The sequence below is a fragment of the Mesoplodon bidens genome, assembly GCF_964165515.1.
Source record: "Mesoplodon bidens genome assembly, chromosome: 3".
Lineage (NCBI taxonomy): Eukaryota > Metazoa > Chordata > Mammalia > Artiodactyla > Ziphiidae > Mesoplodon > Mesoplodon bidens.
In genome coordinates this window covers 151,002,990-151,029,622 of record NC_138178.1, presented here as the reverse complement: position 1 = coordinate 151,029,622, position 26,633 = coordinate 151,002,990, and the positions used below count along the sequence as shown (strand labels likewise).

The 26,633-nt window shown below is 38.5% G+C and overlaps 1 protein-coding gene across 7 annotated transcripts in view; it reads left to right on the top strand.

Moving 5' to 3' along the window:
• LOC308614166 (acylphosphatase-1) overlaps positions 1-26,633 on the top strand; it is a 44,421-nt gene that overhangs the window by 8,470 nt on the left and 9,318 nt on the right. For 3 of the 7 annotated variants that reach the window (XM_081228357.1, XM_081228359.1, XM_081228358.1), the window contains exon 3: positions 4,734-5,150. In XM_081228357.1, coding sequence (XP_081084483.1) covers positions 4,734-4,949 — 216 coding nt within the window. In that variant the 3' untranslated portion in view covers positions 4,950-5,150. Of the gene's footprint in view, positions 1-4,733; positions 5,151-6,924; positions 6,969-8,337; positions 11,849-14,242; positions 14,342-15,040; positions 15,127-15,865; positions 15,971-17,006; positions 17,080-22,300; positions 22,373-23,613; positions 23,726-24,750; positions 24,911-26,633 lie in introns of those variants that run through there. The other 4 variants (XM_081228356.1, XM_081228360.1, XM_081228355.1 and 1 more) reach the window with 4 other exon arrangements.

The following is a 26,633-nucleotide window of genomic DNA, read 5'->3' as shown; positions in this document are numbered from 1 at the left end:
CATTTATGTACCTGTTTTTATGTAAACATTGTTTTCAATTCCCTTGGGTATATATACCTAGGAGTAGATTGCTGGGTCACATAACTCCATGTATAACTTTGTGAGGAACTGCCAAAGCAGTTTTCCAAAGCAGCTGCACCATTTTACAGTCCCACTATCAATGCATGAAAATTCCAATTTCTCCAAATTGTCAACAATTGTTATTGTCTGTCTTCTTTATTATAGCCATCCTGGTGAGTGTGAAGTGGTATCTCATTGTGGTTTTTTGTTGTTTTGTTTTGTTTTGAGGTATCAATAAATTTAAAAGGATTTAAGTCATATAAAGCATGTTCTCCTATGACCATAATGAAACTAAACTGCCATCAATAACAGAAAACTGGAAAATTCCCAAATATTTGGAAACTATAGAACACATTTTTTTTAACTGTGGTAAAATATACATAATGTAAAATTTGCCATTTTAACCATTTTGAGTGTACAGTTCAGTGACCTTAAGTACATTCATATTGTTGTGGTACCATCACCATCATCCATCCACAGAACTCTTTTCATCTTGCAAAGCTGAAACTCTGTACTCATTAAACAATAACTCCTGATTCCCCTTCCCTATACCTGGCAGTTACAGTTCTACTTTCTGTCTCTATGAATTTGACTACTCTAGGTAACTCATATAAGTAGAATCATATAGTATTTGGTTTTTTTCCTGATTTGCATATTTCACTAGCATAACATCCTTAAGAGTCATCCATGTTGTAGCATCTGTTCAAATTTCCTTCCTTTTTAAGTCTCTGTAATATTCTGGTGTATGTGTATACCCTCATTGTGGTTTTGTTTGCCTTCTAATGATTAATGGTGTTGAACATCTTTTCATGTGCTTATTGGCACATGAAAGAAGATATTTCTTCTTTGGAGAAATGTCTCCAAATCCTTTGCCCATTTTTTTTTAATATAAATTTATTTATTTTGGGCTGCTTCTGGTCTTAGTTGCTGCACACGGGCTTTCTCTAGTTGTGGTGAGCAGGGGCTACTCTTGGTTGTGGTGCGCGGGCTTCTCATTGCGGTGGCTTTTCTTGTTGCGGAGCACGGGCTCTAGGCGTGCGGGCTTCAGTAGTTGTGGCACGTGGGCTCAGTAGTTGTGGCTCGTGGGCTCTAGAGCACAGCCTCAGTAGTTGTGGCACGTGAACTTCAGTAGTTGTGGCGCACAGGCTCCGCAGCATGTGGGATCTTCCCAGACCAGGGCTCGAACCCCTGTCCCCTGCACTGGCAGGCAGATTCTTAACCACTGCACCACTAGGGAAGCCCTTTAATACATCTTTATTGGAGTATAATTGCTTCACAATACCATGTTAGTTTCATTTGCACAACAAAGCGAATCAGCCACACCCATACACACTTCCCCACATCCCCTCCCTCTTGAGCCTCCCTCCCACCCTCCCTATCCCACCCCTCTAGGTCATCGCAAAGCGCTGAGCTGATCTCCCTGTGCTCTTCTGCTGCTTCCCACCAGCCACCTATTGTACATTCCGTCGTGTATGTACATCGATGCTACTCGCACTTCACCCCAGCTTCGCCCTCCCACCCCGTGTCCTCGAGTCCATTCTCTACGTCTACCTCTTTATTCCTGCCCTGCAACTAGGTTCATCAGTACGATTTTTTTTTTTTAGATTCCATCTATATGCGTTAGCATACAGTATTTGTTTTTCTCATTCTGACTTACTTCACTCTGTATGACAGACTCTAGGTCCATCCACCTCACTACAAATAACTCAATTTCATTTCTTTTATGGCTGAGTAATATTCTGTTGTATATATGTGCCACATCTATGGAAAACAGTATGGAGGTTCCTTAAAAAACTAAAAATAGAACTACCATAGGACCCAGCAATCCCACTACTGGGCACATACCCTGAGAAAACCATAATTCAAAAAGAGACGTGCACCACAGTGTTCATTGCAGCACTATTTACAATAGCCAGGACATGGAACCAACCTAAATGTCCATTGACATATCATGGGCAGTATTTGATTACTAATTCAATCTCTTGTTATAGGTCTATTCAGATTTTCTATTTCTTCTTAATTCAGTTTCTGTAGTTTTTGAGTCTTTCTAGGTATCTGCTCTTTTAATCTAAGGTATCTAATTTGTTAGAATACAATTGTTCATATTATTCCCTTATTATCCTTTTTTTTTTTGTAAGGTTGGTGGTAATGTCCCCTCTTTCATTTCTGATTTTAGTACTTTGAGCCTTCTCTCTTTTTTTTATTGATCAGGCTAGCTTAAGGTTTGACAACTTTGTTGGTCTTTTTTTTTTTTTTTTTTTTTTTTGCGGTAGGCGGGCCTCTCACTGTTGTGGCCTCTCCCCTTGCAGAGCACAGGCTCCGGACGCGCAGGCTCAGCAGCCATGGCTCACGGGCCCAGCCGCTCCGCGGCATGTGGGATCCTCCCAGACCGGGGCACGAACCCGTGTCCCCTGCATCGGCAGGCGGACTCTCAACCACTGCGCCACCAGGGAAGCCCTGTTGGTCTTTTTAAAGAATCAACTTTTGGTTTCATTTATTTTTTCTTTCTTCCTGCTTTCCTTTCTTCCTTCCTTTTTTTCTTTCTTTTTTCTATATCTATTAACTCCTGCTCTAATCCTTATTATTTCCTTTTTGTGCTTGTTTTGGATTCAGTTTGCTCTTCTCTTTCTAATTTCCTAAGGTGGAAGTCTAGGTTATTGGTTTGAGGGTACTTTCTTTTTAGATTGAGACTAGAGTTGGTGATTATATTTGTTAAAATGTTTCCAGATGACCATCCAAGCAGAAATATTATTATGAGGGAGAATTAGCTTTTTGGAATTTTCTTAGGAGAAAACACTGCTTACTTGTTTAGATATATATTCAAAACTGAACATGACTCAGCAACATTATGTTATCATTTAAAAATAAAAACAGGGACTTCCCTGATGGCACAGTGGATAAGACTCCGTGCTCCCAATACAGGGGGCCTGGGTTCGATCCCTGGTCAGGAAACTAGATCCCACATTAATGCTACAACTAAGAGTTCGCATGCCACAACTAAGGAGCTGGTGAGCTGCAGCTAAGGAGCCCACCTGCCGCAACTAAGACCTGGTGCAACCAAATAAATAAATATACATATGTATGTGTGTGTGTATATATATATATAATAAGAACAGAATCGAGTGCACAAATAAAACCCATAGGAAATCCCCATTCTCAACACCAGTCAAAGTTGGAGTGTTTTGTTCACTCTCAGAGTTCAGATAAATCATATTGCAATTTAAAATTTAAATAATTTAGTTTTGAGCAGTACTGTTATAACCTCCTGCTCAAAACTCAACACAATCATTCCTATAGCTAATTACCATATAAGGTAACTAAGAACTAGGGATAGCCCATTCCCCTAGGTTAAAGGAAGTAGAAGAGTGCAGTTGTTACACAAAGTCAGCTGGATGTGGAGTCTTATTCAAATCCATTCTCTGCATTCTTTTTTAATGCCACAGTCTACAACACTCCATCATGCTGTAGGTATCTCTTATTTTTCTTCATTCCTTAATTTCCTCTGTATCCTTTAAACTGTTATTTATTTGACCAAAGTCTCTTTTGTTCATTATACAAACAAGTCTTTGCCTTGAACTGTTAACTGATTTGATGAATACTTCAGTTCCTCATCAAACATAGTTTTGCTATGCATAACATTTTCTTTGGCCAACTCCAGCAATTTCCCATACTTACTAGGTCACTAGTCTGGCATTTGGACATGCAATCAAGTTAACTCCCGTTTTCTTTTGTAATCTAACCCCTTCTATTTAGATAGAATGTAACAATCAATAACTTTTATAATATCCTTAATTGGAAATTTTACAAAAATAAAATTGCCTCTAAAACATTGCTACCTTTCCCCAATTTTCAGTCATTCCACAGTTAATGATTTAAAGGAAAGAGCATTGGAAAGTCTAAGAAAAGAGCAACTACAGTGATTAGATAATTTTCATAAGCTTATGCAACATTAAAGACATTGTGATTATTTAGACAGAAGAAAGTCAAGTGAAAACAGTAGTTAATGTAGTCTCATGAAACTTTGGTGTTTAGAGGCTGATCACCAGCTGCTTTTTCCTTCTCTAGGAGGATGAGAGAAAGTGGGCTTTGGATGCAACATAAAGACCTTGGGTTAGACAGTTTCTTTACAGTGAGAACAGTGGATTGCGTTGCCCAGGAAATTGTAAAATACTCTCTAATGATCTTTAAAGAGATATTGGACACTTAATCATCTGGATTTGTTTAGGTGTGGTTTTGGTTAAAGAAAAAAAGAAGGATCAAATAGCTTCATGCTTTTTCTGTTTAATAAACCCAGTAGATTCTTGATTAGGAGACAGAAAATGAACAAGATATACTCCAGTATCCTAACAACAGTCATCCTTAGGGAATCATTTTGAAAGCATCTGATTTGGTCTTAAATCTTTACTACTTAACCAAATTGATGACATAGTGAAAAATTCTGGTGCCTGGTTTTATAGGGTGGAAGAAGGAAATAGAGTCAAGTGGTCAACACTGCATGTTAAGATCAGCAATGAGATTCTCCTTGCTGTAGTTCTGTTTTGACTGTTCTGGACAATATCTAATTAGTTTCAGTGGCTTGATTCTAGGCCAAGATTCTGGCAAGAGATTGTAGTCTAATTTTGTTTTGTTCAATCTCACTGGATTTCTCTCTCTTGTCTTTTTCTTTCCCTTAGGCTGAGGGTAAAAAACTCGGATTAGTAGGCTGGGTCCAGAACACTGACCAGGGCACAGTGCAAGGACAATTGCAAGGTCCCACCTCCAAAGTACGTCATATGCAGGAATGGCTTGAGACAAGAGGAAGTCCCAAATCGCACATTGACAGAGCAAGCTTCAACAATGAGAAAGTCATCTTAAAGTTGGATTACTCAGATTTCCAAATTGTGAAATAATGGTCTGAATTTAAATTTTCCAAGATACTCAGTGGTTTTGTTTTTTTATTTTTAATAGGGATAGAATTATTCTGTGTTCAATATTAGAATTTGTAAGTAAGTTATTTTAGTATCAGATATTTGATAGTTACTGTATATTATGTATATGATGGAAGGATTACAACCGTACACAATTCTAATCAATAAAAACACAGAACCTTCTGTGTAGGATACTTATTTTCTTTTTGGTAAACTTCATTTTGGGCAAAGTAAGAGGAATTTACTTAATAAACATCTTTGGGAAGAGAATTTTGAGGTAATTTAAAGAAATCTGAAAGAAAAAGAGTTACTTTTAATCATTTCTTTTTAATAGCTTCCATGAACTTTTCTTCAGGAAATTGCACCTAATAAGAACAAATACCACAAGTTCAATTTGTTAGCTGTTCAAATGGTATTTTGGACTAATTGTTTTTCATTTTCTGGAGTTCCTGCTGTCATTCCTGTCCTCTGCATAAGGAATTCACATAAATTGATGTTATGGGCTGAATTATCCCCCCACCCCCAAATTCATATGTTGAGTCCTAACTCTGGATACCTCAGTATGGGACTACACTTGGAGACAGGGCTTTTATAGAGGTAATTAAGGTTAAATGAGGTCATTAGGGTGGGCCCTAATCCAATATGCCCCAGTGTTCTTATAAGAAGAGGAAATTTGGACACAGCCCTGTGTGCACAGAGGAAAGAACATGTGAAGACAGAGGGAGAAGACAGCAATTTTACCAGCCAAGGAAAGAGGCCCCAGAAGAAATCATCATTTCAATACTTTGATCTCAGATTTCTAGCCTCCAGAACTGTGACAAAATAAATTTCTGTTGTTTAAGCCACCCAGTTTAGTACTTTGATATGGCAGCCTTAGCAAACTAATAAAAGCAATAAGCATTTTGCTTCATCAGACTTAAGATATCTCCTGATTTGGTTTAGTCAGCCATTTAAAAAAGTATATATCAGGGCTTCCCTGGTGGCGCAGTGGTTGAGTCCGCCTGCCGATGCAGGGGACACGGGTTCGTGCCCTGGTCCGGGAGGATCCCACGTGCCGCGGGGTGGCTGGGCCCGTGAGCCATGGCCGCTGAGCCTGTACGTCCGGAGTCTGTGCTCCGCAACGGGAGAGGCCACAGCAGGGAGAGGCCCGCGTACAGCAAAAAAAAAAAAAAAAAGTATATATCAAATGCTTATTGGGTTTGACAAATTTGTCATAAATTCCAATTTTTTTTAAATACAAGGTTTCAATGAAAACAGGACAAAGCAAAAACTGAAGGTTGGTTAACGAGTCCCAAAACACCTATTCTCACAATGCCCTTAGAGTTCCACTCTCATTCCATTAGAAAAGAAAGCTGCGGTGGTATTGGGAAGATACCAAAAAAGTCAATGAAGGGAGTCTTGTTGTCCTCATCTGTAAATTAAGAATAGAGCTATATAGTTTCTCGGTCTTTTCCAGCTCTGAAATAATACTATAGATCTCTAAGATGGAAGCCTTTGGATTTATTAATTAATTGAGTACCTAACATAAGCCAGGCACTGTTCTTGCCATGGGGATACAGCAGCAAACAAAAATAGACAAAATCCATACCTTCATATAGCTTACATTCTAGTGAGAGAAGATAGACGATAAGCAAATAAAATATATATTGAATTAAATGGTAGTACGTGCAAAGGAGAGATGAGAGAAGGGGAAAGAAGAAAAAAACAAAATTGCTAGAAACAGCTCTTCACGCCATGCTAAAACGGGATAAGGATTGAGAATTCGGGGTACTAGTGAGAAGAGACCTTGGGACACATGAGTACCGAAGCCGGGAACACCTGGTGCGCATGCGCACTGGGGTGTCACGGACGAGAGGATGTTCTCGGCGGGGCAGCTGAGAAGCGCATGCTCGCGGGCTCGCGCGTGCATGAGCCTCGCGTGTACGAGCCTTGCGAGCCAACGTGCGCGCGTCCGGCGTCCGAGGCGGTTGGTGTGAGGGAGTTGTTGAGGCGCGTTACGAGGTGACTTGGGGAACAGCCCGCGACGAAAGGATGATTCCGGGAGCTCTTCTACCACAAGAAGGGCCCTGGCGACCGCTGCGGGCCAACTTTACGGGCCCGCTGCGCAGGGGCTCCGGGAGGCCCCCTGGCCTGTCTTCAGCGGGGCGCCCGAACCTGGGCAGGCTGGGGTTTCTGGTTGCCAGCTGGGGGAGGGGATGGGGGTGGAGCTTGGGTCTGGCGGGGTAGGCGGCCTCCGCCCTGCTCCCCGAAGCTTTCTTATTAGCTCAGAACCCGGATGGAGTCGTCCCATTTGTCCCAGGAGCCCTGAAAGGACTGGGATATAATCAGGAAATCGTTGAGTTGGGTAGCAGTCGGAATACTTACTAAACGTTTACCTCTCATTTTTTGCCGGCTGCAAAGTTCATGACGTTAGAAATCGTCAGATCTGCAATTATCACTCTGATTTTACCGGGTTTGAAAAACTAGCCCTACCACTTGCGAGAGGTCCCCCCCATGCTGCTCTCAGCTGTGAAGGGAGGGGACCTTTAATTGCACTATAATCTTATTTTTTTTTTACCTGTCAGAAAACTTAAAATCAAGTTTAAACAGCCCCTTGCCATCATGATTATTGCCAAGGTAGTTTGAAGCCATCTGTAAAGACCAAAATACAAAATAATAGTAAGGGCCTTCTGAAAACTTATCAAAGTTATACATGAACAAGATTTAAAAATCAAATACAGAACGGCTTATAATGACAAGGAATTTTCCTGCCCTATCCTTCCCCATTCTTAGTCTGTTTCCCCTGAGATAACTACATTTAGCCAATAATAATAATAATTATTATTAACTTTAATCTCTTCTTGACAATTTTATTTTATTTCCTCTTGTTCCTTCACCCTAGTTATTACAGTGTCTTAACACTTCATTATAAGTTTTTTCTAAAAGTCATGGTTATTGTGTAATGTATAAATGTTATGAAACTAGCTTGGACTTTTTCTTCATGAATAATTTCTAGCTAATGTTTCTTAGTGGAATTTAGGCATCTGTTTTTGGTGAAGTGATTAGCATTTTGAACATGTCTTTGCAGGTCAACTTCAAGTGTGATTATGATTTCACTTTAGGGCATATGGGATTTAGAGAGGAGCAGTAAAATTATGAAATTATGAATGCTGTTTTGGATGTTAAAATCACTGCACCAAACAAGAGCTGTGTCATCTGCCTAGAGATCAGAGCTATAATTTGTTTTGTTTTGTTTTACAATGTGGTTTACTAAGAGATTTCATTTACCTCAAATATTTCTTTATAAAGCTTGAGAGAAATGGTTGATGCCGTGTAACTCCGAAGCTTTAAATGTGTGTGTGTGTGTTTTGTTTTGTTTTTCCTCCCATAGGCAATTATTTCCAGTCAGAAAAGGGAACCAGTGCCTGGCTTTCTCACCAGCTTTCTACCTGCCATGATCAAGTGCTTGTCAGTTGAAGTACAAGCCAGGTTGCGTTCTGGTTTGGCTATATGCTCCTTAGGCCAGTGTGTTGAGGAGCTTGCCCTCAATAGTATTGATGCTGAAGCAAAATGTGTGGCTGTCAGGGTAAACATGGAAACCTTCCAAGTTCAGGTGATAGACAATGGATTTGGGATGGGGAGTGATGATGTAGACAAGGTGGGAAATCGTTATTTCACTAGTAAATGCGACTCTGTACAGGACTTGGAGAACCCAAGGTTTTATGGTTTCCGAGGGGAGGCCTTGGCCAATATAGCTGACATGGCCAGTGCCGTGGAAATTTCATCCAAGAAAAACAAGTCAATGAAAACTTTTGTGAAGCTGTTTCAGAATGGAAAAGTCCTGAAAGCTTGTGAAGCTGACTTGACTCGACCAAGTGCTGGGACAACAGTCACCGTATATAACCTGTTTTATCAGTTACCTGTAAGGAGGAAATGCATGGATCCTAGACTGGAGTTTGAGAAGGTTAGGCAGAGGATAGAAGCTCTCTCACTTATGCACCCTTCCATTTCTTTCTCTTTGAGAAATGATGTTTCTGGTTCCATGGTTCTTCAGCTCCCTAAAACCAAAGACATATGTTCCCGATTTTGTCAAATTTATGGACTGGGTAAGTCCCAAAAGTTAAAAGAAATAGATTTTAAATATAAGGAGTTTGAGCTTAGTGGCTATATCAGCTCTGAAGCACATTATAATAAGAATATGCAGTTTTTGTTTGTGAACAAGAGGCTAGTTTTAAGGACAAAGTTGCATAAACTCATTGACTTTTTATTAAGGAAAGAAAGCATTATATGCAAGCCAAAGAACGGCTCTGCCAGTAGGCAAACAAATTCAAGTCCTCGGCATCGGTCTAACCCAGAACTCCATGGTATATATGTAATCAACATGCAGTGCCACTTCTGTGAGTATGACGTGTGCCTGGAGCCAGCAAAAACTCTGATTGAGTTTCAGAACTGGGATACTGTTTTGGTTTGTATTCAGGAAGGAGTAAAAATGTTTTTAAAGAAAGAAAAATTATTTGTGGAATTATCAAGTGAAGACCTTAAGGAATTTAGTGAAGAAAATGAGTTTAGTTTATTTAGTGCCACTCTTCAGAAGCAAGTGTCCTCTGATGAGAAGTGTGACCAGGTCAATTTCCAAGAAGCATGTAATAATATTTTGGATTCCTGTGAAATGTTTAATTTGCAATCAAAAGCTGTGAAAAGAAAAGCTCCTGTAGAAAACATAAGCACACAGAATTCTAGGGATTCGGAAGCTATCAGAAAAAAGACAAATGATTCATTTTTGTACACTTACAAATCCGATGGGCCAGCCCATAGTAAAATGGAGTCATCTTTACAAAACGAAGATAGCGCTTGCTCAGAGTCAAGGATCTTACAACAAGAGACAGCTGAAGCATCAGAATCAGGAGCAAATGAGAAACATAAAAAATCTTGCTTGGAACTTAACTCTTCAGAAAATCCATGTGGAACCAGTTCAGAAATGTTTGCAAGCCCTTTTCAGACACTTTATCACTTTGAGGGGAGTGGAGAAGGTCTAGAAATACAGAAAGTAAGTACTACTGCTAATGGCATGGCTGCCAACATCCTGAAAAATAACAGAATTCAGAATCAACCAGAGAGATTTAAAGATGCTACTGAAATGGGATTTGCAAGCCCTTTTCAGACACTTTATCACTTTGAGGGGAGTGGAGAAGGTCTAGAAATAGAGAAAGTAAGTACTACTGCTAATGGCATGGCTGCCAACATCCTGAAAAATAATAGAATTCAGAATCAACCAGAGAGATTTAAAGATGCTACTGAAATGGGATGCCAACCTCTGCCTGTTGAGACAACATTATCGGGAGCACATGGTGCTCAGAGAGAAGAAGAGAAAAGAAAAAAAGAACCTAGTAATTGTGGAAGAATAAATGTTTTTAGTTATGGGCAAGTTAAATTATGTTCCACTGGTTTCATAACTCATGTGGTACAAAATGAGCAAACTAAATCAACTGAAACAGAACATTTATTTAAAAATTATGTTCAACCTGGTCTTGTGAGTGCCAAGGAAATATTTGGAAATAGAACATGCCATTCATTTGAGACTCCAAACACCAAAGATTTAACCACCACTTTAAGTAAAGAATTTGCTCAACTGCCCAACAAAAGATTGTGCAGAACAAATATAAGTTATGGGCTAGAGAACAAACCTATAGCAACTTATAAAAATTTTGCTATTTTTCAGGAAAGTAGTAAAAAATCGCACACAGGTTGCTTACTACCTGACACATCCTCTTTCTCTTGGGGTAGACATGTTTCAAATGGTAGTAAGAAAACAGGTAAGTTGATTTGTTCTGCCAAACCCATAGCTCATAAGAAGCTAAGCTTAAGTTCACAACTAGGATCTTTAGAGAAGTTTAAGAGGCAATATGGGAAGGTTAAAAATCCTCTGAATACAGAAGTGGAGGAAAATATCACTTTAGAAATCACTACCAATCTCAATCCTCAGGTTGAACCTGACATTCTGTGGAAAGACAAAAACCACTTAGACAACTCTGGTATTTGTAAAATCACTACTATGAAACATGATGATTCAAATAGTAGTTGTCAACCAGTAAGTCACATGTTTTATTCAGAAAAGTTACCATTCTCCAAGGAAGACAGTTTGGAAGAACAGATGCCTTGCTTAAGAGAAAGCCCTATAACTCTACAGGAGTTATCTCATTTTAACAGAAAGCCTTTGGATATTGAGAAGTCACCTGAATCACTAGCCTCTAAATTATCCAGATTGAAAGGCTCCGAAAGAGAGACGCAAACAATGGAGATGACGAGTCATTTTAATGAAGTTCCACAATCAGATCCCAGTAGGAAAGACAGTGACTTGTCCAGTGGGTTAACCCTAGATTCTTGTAAGTTATTTAAAAACGAGCATAAAAAAACAGAAAGTGGCAACATCCCAATGTTGGACTCTGTCACACAGGGTAATCCCTTCAATAAAGACAGTGAAACATATTCTAACAACAATACAACAGAGAACTCTGTGATGTCAGAAACTCCTTTAGTACTACCCTATGTTCATTCTACAGTTACGGGTAAGGATTCAGATGTTCTTATAGCTTCAGAACAACAGATCAGAAGTCCTGACTCTCCGAGTAGAATGTTAGTGAGTCACAGAGAAGATTCCACAGCTGGCCAAAATGGAACTTGTTGTCAGAGTGAGGAATCTATAGCAAGAACTTGTTCTGAAAATGAAGAGTCCAACACATGTTCTTTGGATTGGCAGCAGCATTTTGATGTAGCCCTGGGAAAAATGGTTTACATCAACAAGCTAACAGGACTTAGCACATTCACTGCTCCTACTGAGGACGTTCGGGCTGCTTGTACTAAAGACCTGACAACTATGGCTGTGGATGTTCTACTTGAGAATGGTAAGTATATGGTGTTCACTGTCATGAATGCTTTGGAAGGTGGGAATAATGGCTGAGGGGTAAGGTAATCATGTTCAAAGAGATTATCTCAGCAGACAGAATATTTTGAAGCTTAATTATAAAATGTATGTGAAAATCCTCCAGGTCTATTATTATTTAAACAAAAATACAGTGAAAGAATGATACAGAATGGAAGTGTATGTATATGTGTCTATGGGTATAGGTATGTGCAAGAGGGTGAGACAGTTTTTAATGAAAATGGTGCTATTGATAGTTGAGAAGATCTACAGTGTTCCCCTACCCCACTTTCCCCTCTCTCCCAAACACACAAGTCTCTTAAGAAATTTGTTTTTAAAGGCACCTGCAATGCCAGTGTGGTATTTTTCTGGAAGTTGCTCTCTGCAGCTCCCAGGTGAAGGGCCAGAATGATCCTGTAATCATCCTAGTCCCAGGAAAATCTATGGCTCAGTACAGTAGTATATTTATAAACTTTTTTTTTAAAGAAAAAAACTTGACCATAAATTTTGGGGAATATAGTTTAAGTATGTATTTTTATAATCATACTTTTCAAATGTACTTTATTATAATACGTATGCTAATAATCTTGATCTGGATAAGTGGCTGTTATTCAGAAAGACAATAATGTGGCTTTTAGATCAGACCACAAGGCCACATTGGAGCCTAGGCTAGGACTCTGAGTTCCCAGGTCTCAGTCAGCATTAAAAGTGACATTGTTTTGGCAGCGTGTTGAAAGCCAGATGTTGGGAGATGGTAAAACTGATTTCCATCTGGCAATAATCTTGGTTTTGCATCAGGATGATAAACATTAAATGTTCATCTGTATTAAAAGTCTTGAATGTTGCAAAAGAATGTAAATAGTATGAAGGTAATTGCAAATTAACTTATAAGTTAGGATAAGTATCTCTAACAGGAGGCTCTGATTTATTTAAGGTTAAATAAGACTTTTATTTTTCAATGGTTTCCAGTTTTTTTCCTTGTGAAAAAAATAATCACTGTAGTAACTTGCAAAGTATTAAATAGAAGAAAACCCTTTTCTTCAGTACTGCTCCTGAGACTAGCAGGCGGCTCGTAAAGACACACGTGTTTTTCAACGTATGTAGTTTTGTGTCCTGATTTATAGTGAATGCTTATCAGAGGTAAATCTAAGGCACTGGCACCTCGTCTTCCTGAAACACAACTGCTTCTGATATGGTGACAAAAAATAACTGGATCACATTAAACTAAGATGGTTGTTGCTAAAACAAAGGGGGACAATCTTGGCTGCCATACTCAACCTAAACATCTGCTCCTGTTAAACAAATCTCGATGTGTAAAACACTTCAACCTGCTCAACGCCTGCGTTAGCAAGTCTTGTGGTGAACTTTTGAGAGTCATGTTAAGTCAGAGATTCATAATGAAAAATTAAGTAGTTAGGGTCTAGAAACTAGTTCGAAGAAAAGATGGCTTCTGAGCACCCTCCTTTCACAGGGAGGGTTACCTTTCTGGAAATGGCTGGTGCGTAGCAGAACAGTAGGACTTGTTGAACCACACATAAAACATCACATGAGATGAACTGTTAAGAGGTAAATTTAATTGCACAGAAGAGAGGATCTATAAAGGTAATTTTAAGGAATAGTGTCAATCTCCAAGCCCTGGTAGTTTTTTTCTTTAAAATGTCTTTAACGCTGTCCTTTCTGTTAATAGTGACACAAGCTTATTTCACCTCACACTTTACTTTTATCGTTCTGAATTTATCTCTCTCCAGTTTTTGTCCAACAGATTTATCTTTTTGAAATAATAGTTTCATCATGTTTTGCCCCTGTTCAAAACTGTCAAATTCAGCATTGTTCCTAAAACTCCAATCTTATCATCCTTCAGAGAGGAGGGTAGAATTTGGGCCAGATCTTACTGGACTTTGGAATTTAAGTTGAGAACCTTTCATTCATTCATCTATTCATTTATTCACTCATTTGCTGGTCATTCACACTGTGTTTGGAGCTGCCACACTGCAGATTAACTGGCTTTGCTTTCAAGAGTCCACAGTCTATTAGGGAGGACAGCCATCTAAACAATTATAATATGATGAGATAAATGCTAGATACATACTGGGCACACACACATAGAGAGAGACATATATTGGGAATAAGAGGCATGTAAATTGGGGATCTATTCTTCCTCATTCTGTCTGATATAGAAGCTAATAGGACTAAGCATTCATGCAGATTCCTAAGTTAGCAGAATAATTTCATTAAAGAACTTCTGACTCAATCTGTTGTTTAGTAGTCTGCCTTATGTCTTAATTCAGTTTGTGCAGAAAGAGATTTTATGTAACTTTATTTTTTAATAGTTTATTTTTTGAGTTCAAATGTCTAGATTTTTCTTTTTTATATTTAGGATCTCAGTACAGGTGCCATCCTTTTAGAAGCGACCTTGTTCTTCCTTTCCTTCCTAGAGCCCGGGAAGAGAGGACTGTGATGAGACAGAATAACAGAGGTAGGGGCATTAACAGAGATTGCCAGAACACCTAGTACATACTGTGCCACCTAGCTTAAAGAAAACAAAGCAGGGTTGTGTTATTGAGCTTGATCAGTGCCAGCTGTGCCTTCCTGGAACCAGGAATTCCCCATGGTCCTATTTAACAGCAGAACTAAGTAATTCAGTGCATTTAGATCAGAAATTACTTTTCCAGACGAGGTCAATACTGTGTGATCATGCAGTCTGTGGTGTCTTGTGACTGAGAAAATGTTTCTTATTTTTAAAGATTGGAGCTGAGTCCATATTGCATTAGTTTTATATAAGCAAAATTCTTATCTGCAAAAAAAGCTACAGACATTTATCATTTTTCTTTTCTTCATTTCTAAAAATAGATAAGGTATATTTTTACCTAAAAGAAGTGAGACTACTAATTTGAACTGGTTTTTCTTCTGGACTTGTATTCTGAAATATCTGGTGAAAATTGTTTGGAGAAAAAGCTATAGTGCCAGAAGATACAGTCATCAAGCTTAGTTTAAAAAGTAACAGATCAAAACAATTTAGAGATACAGCAAACACTGCACATTTGCAGAATGTGGGAACAATGTGTCTGATCTTTGGTCTTGAGGCTGCACCACACCAAGCATGAGACACCATTCACCACTCACCCACTTCCCTGAGACTCTTGATGCCAACTTTACTTGTCCCCTTTTGCTGTAGCTACTGGGGACGGTGCTGTTGGTCCCGAATCGCTTCAGTCTTTGTTCTCAGAATGGGACAACCCAGTATTTGCCCGTTATCCAGAGGTAGGTCTGCAGCAATTTTTCTTTGCTTGTTATTTAAAAATTTGAATTTCATTTAAATTGGGTATGGGCATGAATGACTATATTCATTTGTAATTATGAATGGCAAGTGAGCATGTTTCCAAATAATTTATTTGGAAATTAATATTTACTGTAGAGAGGAGGAATCAGAATTCACAGCAGTTTGGAAGCTCGGACATTTTGGATTAGACATGTGTAACCACTTTGTGAATAGTGAATGTGTTTACCACTCTCAGAAGCCCTGACTTGCAGCTTTGGCAAAGTATTTAGGGTGGTGGTAATAAAAACTGTTATCATTAGATAAAGCAGTGAATCTTCTGCTAGAGGAACAGTTCACCACTGGACCTGAGTATGCATCCTCTCCTCAGTGGGTTATCACACAATGTGCTTTGTGTGTTGTAATACGGGTGTAGAGTATATGAGCATTTGTTACTGATTCATCAGTTAAGATGTCTTTAAGGACTTGCTCATGAAGCGCAGGCAAATTGTTATTCTGAAAGTATTGGTGTTTGTCAGTAATTTTGTGTATAAACAAAAATTATTATTTAAGAGTAATAATTCATAAAGCCTTTTGAATTTTTATAAGTTCCCTGAATTCAACCCACCTCTAATAGGTTCTGTGAAAATGAATGTTTGTAAAGCACTTTGAGATCTTTGGTAAAACAGTTCTGCAGAAATAAAAGATTACAATGTAAATGACGTTTGATCTGGGTCTTTCTAGGTTGCTGTTGACGTTAGCAGCGGCCAGGCTGAGAGCCTAGCAGTTAAAATTCACAACATCTTGTATCCTTATCGTTTCACCAAAGAAATGATTCACTCGATGCAGGTAAAAGATTGACTTTAAAATCTCATTAAAATATGTATATATATATATATATATATATATATAAGACCTAAGCTAGACTAACTCTTGTGAAATTGGATTTATTTGATGATATAGACCATCCTGGTCAAGGCACATGTGTTCTTTTTAATCTTACTGAAACTTTTATCATCAGAAGAAAAAGTGAAGGATTAATTATAATTACAAAGAAAAAAGTGTCCTTTGTAGTGTGAGCAGGTTTGGAGGGATGAATTATGGATTCAGGCTCACAGTTGCAAGGATTATATATTGACTTTCTATGTTGACAATAATTTGTAAATCAACTAAGTAATGTAGAGACATTGTCCTTAACTGTGCAACAATGCCCCTTTTTAAATGACCCTCTATTGTATGAGGCTACAAATGATATGGCTTAGGAGACCCCAGACTGAGGAGTTCCATTAACAGAAGGGACCCCTTCTCTCATCTGCTTTTCTAGTTTGCCCTCTCTCTGCACCACTCAGGCTGTCTTCATCTCCTTATTTTCAGTATGGAAACAAATTAGGAGGTTAGACAGATCTAGGCAGAGTAGAGCCACCAAGGTCTGAAGCCACCAGTGGCTTTTAACTTACTGCTTTAATGGACTAGCTCCTACAAGATGGGTTTCCTTGCTTTTGCATACATTTTCCAAATTTTTTCCAGACCTATTTGTTAGCAATCTCTGGTCATATTAATAAATCTCTGGTCATATCACCTGTTAATAAGAGTCATTCTGTTGGGAACATTTCAAGTCTACTCTGAAGTTTTATTAGCATAACCCTCTTAGATGCCTCAGCCTGTTTCCTTGTAGTCTCTCCTTTTGTCTTCTGATCACTCTACTTGCCTATTCATTTTCCTTCCTAATGACTCCCTCAGGTTCATCAGCACCTGTCCTCAGTCTTAGATATGAATGTTATAATGCAAACAACTTTAAATTAAGTACAGTTTTATCTCTCTCTATGCAGATAAGCCTTTGTTAATCTTTATTTAGTATTGTACCACTTATTTGAATGTATGGCAGGTTCTCCAGCAAGTGGATAACAAGTTTATTGCCTGTGTAATGAGCACTAAGACTGAAGAGAATGGTGAGACAGGTAAGAATGAGGTTTAGCCTCAGTAACCAGCTGGTCTTCTTTTTTTTTAATTAATTAATTAATTAAAAAAAAATTTTTTGGCCACGTTGGGTCTTCGTTGCTGTGCGCGGGCTTTCTCTAGTTGTGGTGAGCAAGGGCTACTCTTCGTTGTGGTGCGTGGGCTTCTCATTGCAGTGGCTTCTCGTAGTGGAGCACGGGCCTTAGGTGCGCGGGCTTCAGTAGTTGTGGCACATGGGCTCAACAGTTGTGGCTTGCGGTCTCTTGAGCGCAGGCTCAGTAGTTGTGGTGCACGGGCTTAGTTGCTCCGCGGCATGTGGGATCTTCCCAGGCCAGGGCTCGAACCCGTGTTCCTTGCATTGGCAGGCAGATTCTTAACCACTGCACCACCAGGGAAGCCCCAGCTGGTCTTCTGACAGCCTCCTTTTAAGATTATTTTTTTATATACAATACAGTTTCAATGATTTGGACAGATTAGGGAAAACCAATCTAAATTAATATTATGAAACAACAGTTTTAAAGTACATTTAGTTTTATATACGTAGACATGTATATACATGTTAAACTATTAAGAGTGGTTACCTTGGGAGTGAGAATGGAAATGGGCAGAGGAGAAATTTCATCTTTTACTCTTTAAAATATTTTATAGTCTTTGACTTTTTAATAATGTTTTAATGTGTTCCCTTTATAATAATAGAAAGTTTATATGATGAACTCTGATAGATTTATCAAGAGTTACATATAATCTCTTGGTGACCTGCTTTAATAAAACAACAACAATTTGTAAATAATAACATTAACTCATTCAACAAATATTGATTGAGTGCCTATTGCATGCCGGGGACTGTGCTAGGGATACAATGGTGGGAGAAAATATTCATGCAAGAGAAACAGATAGTTACACAAACAATTAAAATTTTAACTCTAGTGTTATGGAGGAGAGAAACAAGATGCTGTAAGAATCTGTATTGGGAGATTTGATTTAGTAGTGAGGTCAGGGAAGGTTGTGTGGGTAAAGTGAGATCTGAAGTATAAGTTAACTAGGTAAGGAAAGGAGGGAGGAGTATTCTGGGCAGAGGGAATAATATGCAATTTGTGCTTTCCTCTCCTTCAGTGATAGGAAGCAGGGCAAGCCCTTCCTTGTGTGAGGGCAGGAGACAGGCTAGACAAGTAGGTTGCAGCCAGATCTTTTTTTTTTTTTTTTTTTTTTTTGCGGTACGCGGGCCTCTCACTGTTGTGGCCTCTCCCGTTGTGGAGCACAGGCTCCGGGTGCGCAGGCTCAGCGGCCATGGCTCACGGGCCCAGCTACTCTGCGGCATGTGGGATCTTCCCGGACCGGGGCATGAACCCGTGTCCCCTGCATCGGCAGGCGGACTCCCAACCACTGCGCCACCAGGGAAGCCCTGCAGCTAGATCTTAAAGACCAATTACAAGCTTTGTCTTCGTCCCAACACCAATTGGAAACAATTGAAGGCTTTTTGTTTTCTTTTTTATTGTTTGTTTTCGCAGCGGCACATGTCACATCACATTTGCATTTTGAAAATACTGCTCTGGCTGCAGTGTGGAGCCTGGAGCGGGTGTGGAGATGGAGTCCCAGTAACTGCAGAGAGACTGTTAGGAGGATGTTGCAATATCTAAGAAATGATGGTTAGCTGGGATCAGGGTGACCTAGAGAGAAAGATATTTAGGAGATAAAGTCAGCAGGACTTGGTGATGGATTGGATATGGGGAAGGTATATCAAAGATGACTCCTGGTTTTCTGACCTACGTAACTGAGTGGATGACGTTGCAGGACGAGGTTGGAGAAGAAGCAGGCAAGAAGGGTGAAAAGCATGAGTTCAGTCTGAAATCGCTTTGAAATGTTCAAGAACGTGTCAGGAATATTACAGGTCTAGGATGCGAGAAGCATTCTGACATGGAGATTTAAATCTGAGTTGTCAGCATAAAGTCAGTCACTGAAGTCATGTGTATAAATTTTATCACCTAGAAGAAGAGTGAAGAGTGAGGAGGGGAAGAGAGGTTCTAAATCTAGAGTAATTCCGCCATTTAATAGCTGGGTAGAAAAGGGTGAACCAGCAAGAGAGATTATGAAACAACAGAAATAGGAAAACAAGCAAAGGTTGTGTTGCAAAGCCAAGACTTTGTACTAAGTGCTGACGAGAGGTTAAGATGAGGACCAAAAATATCTGTTAGATTTCCAGAAAGTGGAGGTCAGGGACTGCAAATGAGAGCTGTTTCAGAGAAGACATAGGACAGGAGAGACTCCAAAATCTGTGACATGGAAGCGGGACTAAGGAGAGTGAGGGTGCGAGAAGGCTTTTTTTTTTTTTTAACTGGGAGACTCTTGAGCCATTTACAAGGAATGCTTGATCCTGTCAGGTTCTGGAAAAGGCCTGAGTGGCTGAGTCCTGAGCACCACTGGAGGAGTTGGCTCCCGATGGGTAGACCTGCAGGCGAGAGCTTCTAAAGTTTGAAAGCAGTTCATTCTCTTTGTATTTCAAAATATTCTTTTTTATCTTGTTTACAGTATAAATTTATTTAGTAAATGTCATTACAGATCAAAGGTAAAGTAACCAAAAGTTTTGTCGTACTTATCATAAATATAGAATTAGTGAAGGTCAAATTCTAGTAGTCTTACTACTTCTAGAAAGTGAATAGATTGTTTTCTAAAGTTTTGATTACCTGGAATTCTTTCTTGTTTAATACCAAAATCTCTACTAATGGCACCTGAGATGGGTGTAGCCACAAAATCTCCAGATATTTAAATTTCTCTTGAGATTCTGGATTGTTACTGTATAGGTTAGCTGCCATCAAGGAGTACTTTTATATAAAGAATTTTTCTAAATCAAAATATAAGTATTTTTATTGTTGCTCACAAATACCAAAAGCAACCTATTCCTATAATTGATTTACTTTTATTTTAATATTTACACATTTTTAATGGATAAATATTATTTTACATTATTGTGAAATTAATGCCATATAATGGCATTTTTATTGCATGTTTCCACCTATAATAAAATTCAGTTGTTCAGTTATGATCCTCTAAAGAATAAGGATTCATTCATTTATTGAGTGCCTCTTATGTGCCTGGTGCTATTATACATGCCAGGAATATAACAGACAAAAATCCTTGCCCTGATGAAGCTTCTATTCTGTTATTTTGGAATATCAAAAATACAGCTCTGACATGAGTAAATTACCTTCATATATTCTGCTTCATTCAAGGAATGGAAAATGTCATGAACATTTTGTAGACTATAAATCATTCCTCCAAGGCTTCCCTAGTGGCGCAGTGGTTGAGAGTCCGCCTGCCGATGCAGGGGACGCGGGTTCGTGCCCCAGTCTGGGAAGATCCCACATGCCGCAGAGTGGCTGGGCCTGTGAGCCACGGCCACTGAGCCTGCACGTCCGGAGCCTGTGCTCCACAACGGGAGAGGCCACAACAGTGAGAGGCCCGCGTACAGAAAAAAAAAAAAAAAAAAAAATCATCCCTCCAGAGTCAGGTGCAGGATTGATTTTGTAGGGTCCCTGACTCTTGGTAATTCACATTGGCTCAGGTTGTGAGTTTGAGGTTACTCCCTCGTAATTTATTATTTATTCCATTGTTCTGCCCAATACAGGATGTTCAGTATTCATCACAACCAGCTGCAACTCCTCCTATCCTCAAAGGAGTTTAAAATTCAACATTTTGGGGCCTGTTCTGTGGTTGAACATGCTGTCAGAAAAATCATAATCTTTTTATTTTTCAAGTCAGTAGTTCTTACGCCATGAATTTGATGGTGTCATACAATTTTTTTAATCTTTAGTAGAAATAGGAAAAACAGGCATTATCTAGTTTGATCAAATTCGAGAGGAGAACTTTTATTTCAATATAATCAGTAACAATAAACCTCAACCCTTTGGCCAAAAGTAATAAAATTACAAGCTAAAAAGATGTACTAATGTAATTGAGAATCAGTCCTCCTGCCAGTGAGAAAGGGATTTATTTCCCTGTAGGTTTGGCTTTGGGGTCAGGACATTCTGCTTCTCTCTTGCACCTGAGAGTAGAAAGCCTTGCTACTCAAAATCAAGGTCTGTAAATAACATCACCTGGGAGTTTGTTAGACTTGCACAATCTTGTGTCCCACCCCTAACCTACTGAATCAGAATCTGCATCTTAATAAGATCCCCAGGTGATTTGTCTGCTGTTCCAAGTTTGCGAAGCCTGAGTCTAAAGCAAGGCAAACTGTGGCCTGGGGGCCGGATGCAGCCATAATCTGTTCTTTTTTGTGTTTGTTTTTTATCCAAAATGTGTTTATTGGGATGGTTTCCCATTCATCTTGATTCCAGGGGCTTTTAGTACTGCTTCCGTCTTAAAGAGCACCCTTCTGTAAGCCTTGCTTTTCCTCCTGTAGGCTGGCAGAGGACGGTAGAGCAGCCAACACACAAAACTACTGTTTGTGCATGGCTAAAGACGGTGGTGATTTTACAGCATAACCTGTTTTTGTACAGCCAGGGAGATAAGAATGGTTTTTACTTTTTTTTTAATTGACGTGTAGTTAATTTACCATGTTACATTAGTTTCAGGTATACTACATTTTTAAACAGTAAAATAAAAAGCAAAGGAAGAGTTATATTTTTTGACACATTAAAATTATATGAAATTAATATTTCAGTGTCTGTAAAAAGTTTATTGGAACACAGCTACAATATTCACATGTCTATGGCGGCTTTGGTTCAGAATGAATATTTGAGTAGTTGTGACAGAAACCATGTGTCCCAAAAGCCTAAAATATTTACTGTCTGGCCTTTCACAGAAAAATATTGCTGACCTCTGATCTAAAGTGTAGTAGAATGCTTCATGGGTTCTGGGGCAGCTTGCGAATCAAGGTCAGCTGATTATAAAATGTGTGGTTTAATGATCCTTCATTGTATCAAATTTGAATTAATAAATCAAAATCAGTATTTAAACATTAAGAATGTAGGGCTTTCACCATGTTTTAGAAATGAAATACTAATGAACTAAAGAGTTTTTCATCAGGGGTACATTTGTTGTAGTTTTTCCCATAACTTTAACTTTTTAGGAAATAAAAGATGTAGTCATTACTGCTCAGTTTGTATGCTTCTCTTTTGCTCATGTTGTTAAATAGTTTGAATTAAGCTTTTTCTCCCTCAACACAACATGATTATTTTAATCTTGACCTGAGAATTTGAAACCCGGTGGTGCTTGCTGGTCTTCTAGGTGGAAACCTGCTAGTCTTGGTGGACCAGCATGCTGCCCATGAGCGTGTCCGATTGGAGCAGCTGACCATTGGTAAGAATCTGCTGAGGACTAGGAAAGATTCGAGACTCCCCAGCAGAATTAATGTACCTGAAAGAGTTTTTCTAACTGTGGCTGTTGTGAAAAAAGATGAATTGTACATTTTAAAAAATGAAGCTGAAGCCTGCTGGTATGGCTTCTTTTATAATTGAAAGAATGTAGTAGTTCACTTTGCTAATTCAAACATGTGGGTCTTAACACATGGTCAAAGGCATATTTGCTGTATCCTTATCATCAACCCTAAAGACTAGGCTACTTTATTACAACTTTCAGCACAAAGATATGCCCCTCCACATGCCCATGTGATCTTGGTTTACCTTCACAGTTCATCAGGCAGAGACTACCAAGCGGCTCAGAAGGCCCAATATATTGTTTTTATTTTAAAATTTAATTTGTTTTTGAATAGGTAGTATAATCCAATAGGCTCAAGTCTGAAAGGTACAAAAGGGAATAAAATAAGGTCTCTTTTCTACCCTTGCCCTTCATCCAACCTAGTTTCTCCCCAGAGGCAACCTGTATCACTAATTTGTTATGGATTCTTCCAAAGTCAATATGTGCTTTTTAATCTTTCCTACCCATTTTTCTCATATGAGGCAGTCTGTTCCCCAAGGTGTAAAATACCAGGAAAATCTTTACTCCTGTGGTCAAGTAATAAAAAACCCAAATGTTGTAGAGTTAGGTGAGGACCTAGGGAGGTATTTCATGGACTAGAATGGCAGTGATGTTACTTCCATGTTCACTTTTCCTTATAAAATGAAGACCTAAGAGTTGGGAAAGATACAATAAAAAGTATTAGAAAAACTTTCTTGCTTTAGGCCCTGGACCATTTGAGAATAGTACTGACTGATTCTCTTCAGAGCCTGGGAAATCCTTCTGGAAGAATGAGGGAGCCTTCTTGAGCCACTGGGTTGTGAAGTAAACCCCTTTTATCTCCCCAGTAATCCATATTAGTCAGCCTCTGTTACTGAAACCACATTTGTTGACTATCTACAGGAACATCGCATTGTTCATTTGAATGTAAGATTAAGTCTTATATTTCTTATTTAAGAAAATACTGCTAAAATGAATAAACAAACTAGATACTAGTTTGACTTTAATAATGGAAATTCAAAGCCTAAAACTGAACATTGAACATGCTGCTAAGCATTATAATAATTCCATGACTGTCTTCATTTTTATCTGAATCTGGAAGACTTCACTTCCTGCTCTTAACCCATTCATCTTTCTCTCAATAGGTTCCTATGAGAAGCAACAGCCACAAGGCTCTGGTCGAAAAAAATTACTGTCTTCCACTATAAGTCCTCCACTAGAGATAACAGTGACAGAGGAACAAAGGAGACTTTTATCGTTAGTACCACCATGAGGTTGTGATGTTGCTAATGTACATTCTCTGGCCAGGGTATAAGCATAACTGTTGTTCCTTACCTCAGTTGAGGCACTGAGACCAAGAGAGGTTACATGACTTGTTCAAGGTCATAACAAGTTTTAAGTGGTGGAGCAGGCACTCAGATGCAGGTCATCTGACTCCAAATGCTGTTCTTTCCACTATATCACAGCTATTGAGTATAGGATAGAGTTTCCCTGATAATTTTTTCCAGCAGTTGGCTTAGAGTACTCTTACCATTTCTTGGAACGGTCAATATTTATGCTGTGCTGTTTCTGAAAGTGAAGTTACTGCAGTAATTGCTTCCATTCTGCTTTGCCTTGGTACATTCTAGATTCTTAGTTTTTGTTACCATAATCATACTGGGAAGAAAGTAAAACACCGGGCCACAAGGAGGGGGCAAATCATATAATGAGTCACAAGATAGGACATTTTCCTACTTCGGGGTAGCACAAATTATTGGAAATAAAAAAGAGAGAATTGTCTCTAAATTTATTTAAGGTTTGGGAATATGCCACTGCCAATAAATCTTTTTCCCTGTGATATAATTTATATTAGAGGCAGATCCATTTATTTACATCCCGTTAATCAGGACTTCTCAGTTTCTCTGGCTGTTAATTATCTCCCTGCTTTTAATGCTGATTCAAAACATTCTTAGCCCTTTTATTTGTGCCAAACTTCTTTAAGTGCCAGCAAGGAGAAGTTAGCAATTCCTCAGTGAAGAATAAAAAATTTAGGAACAAGACATAGAAACAAATTGACATAGAAACAAATTGATTCTCTCAATGGAAAAGAGGAAAAAAAAATGAAGGTTACTGTAATTCAAAAAGGAAATTTGATAATAAAATCTAAATAAAGAAGCATAAGTGTGAGAAAAATAGTGTAAGTTTTAAAGCTTGTGGCAGCTTTTGAGAAACTATCAAGCATTTGGAACTGATACTGAAATGTGAATGAAGTAATTCTTTTACATTTGAGGTTATCTCTTTAGGTGTTACCACAAAAATCTGGAAGATCTGGGCCTTGAAATTATATTTCCAGACACTAGTGATTCTCTGGTCCTTGTAGGAAAAGTACCACTCTGTTTTGTGGAAAGAGAAGCCAGTGAACTTCGAAGAGGGAGATCTACTGTGACCAAGAGCATTGTGGAGGTAAGACACAGCTGCAAAAGCCGAGAAAACTGCTGAATGCTAATAACCTCTTACTTTGTTCAGAAATTCTTTATGTTCATCTTTTATTCAACAAGCATTTATGAAATAACCTGCTGTGTGCCAGGTGCCAGAGATTCAAAGATGAATTAGCTCAAGGTGAGGGAGAAGGACATTTAAATAATTATACTGTAATGAAATTTGGCCAGCAGAGGTATGTTCAAAAGTGCTATGGAAATACAGAATATTTACTGTGCCCAGGAGGGTGGAGGTCAAGGAAACTATCACAGAAAAACATTTGTTTTTTTGTTTGTTTGTTTCAGGAAAAGTCTTATAGAACAGTAGGAGCCTGCCAAGTACAGAAGAGGGGATAAGGTCATTCTAGACAGAATAACAGATATCAGAGACTTGAAACAGATCCCGTGCTTAGGGAACTACCAATACACATGGCTCGAATTAAGATACACACAAGGTAGTGGTGGGCCTAGATGAGGCTAGATAGGTTGTCAAGCCCAACTCATAAAGGGATTTAACATATTTAGCTGAATAGTTTGCATTTCATCCTGTAGGCAGCCAATGAAGAGCAAAATACACTTCAGCACTGCATTTTAAATACTTTACTTACGTGTTTCGTTTTTTTAAAACAATTTATTTTGTATTTGTTGTCTTTTCTTTCCTCCTTTCCTGTTTTCTATTAGAGTTTTCTTTATTTCTCTTTTTTTCCCCTCTACTGGTTTAGACGGGGAATTTTAGCTTGCATATATAACACAGTTTAAAGGTAATTTGTTATTCTGTTCTCTTCATAAACCGTACACAAACCTTACCACCCTTTCTCTTGTACCACTTTTCTCCCATCTTCCATTTCGTTGCCTATTTTAATTCCACCTTGTCTTTAATCCCCCTGGTAGACCTTAATTTTATAGTAAATGTTTATTTAGCTTAACCAGTGTTTTCCGTTCTTTGTTCACTATTGCTTCTTGCATCCTATTTATTCTTTGTGTTCAGTTTTCTTTTCACTGAAGTAAATCTCTTAAAAGTTCTTTTGTTAAGAGTCCAGGAATAAAATATCTTTGAAAACATCTTTATCCCACCTTCACATTTGCATGATTGTCTAGCTAAAAATAGAAGTCCATATTTTTATTTATCCCTCAAGCATTTCAAAAATATTCTGTTACTTCTGACATTCTATTTTTGCTACTGAAGTCCATTGTCAATTTTATTATCATTACTTTGTAGGTAACCTGATTTTGTCTCTGGTTGCTTTTAAGATTTCTCTGTCCTTGGTGTTCTGCCATTTCCCTATGATATATCTTTGTGTGGATTTATTTTGATTTCCTTCTTGAGATTCATTTTACATATTCAATTTGGAAAATATAGTTATTATCACTTCAAACATTGCTTCTTCCCCCCTTCTCTCTCTTGCCTCCTAGAAATGCTATCAGGTGTCTACTGGACCTTATCATTCTATTCTCCATGTCTTTTGCCCTCTCTTTCATATTTCCCATGGTTTTATCTCTCTGTGATGTATTCTGGGAAATTTCCTCATTTATCTTCCACTAAACTAAGTTCACTCTTCATCACTATTTAATTAGGTGTTTAACTTGTCCACTGGGTTTTTTATTTCAATGACTATTATTTTTTTCCAGAAGTTTTATTTGGCTCTTTCTCAGATCTATCTGTTCTTTTTTCATGGTGTCCTTTTTTATTCATTGTGGTTTCTTAACTC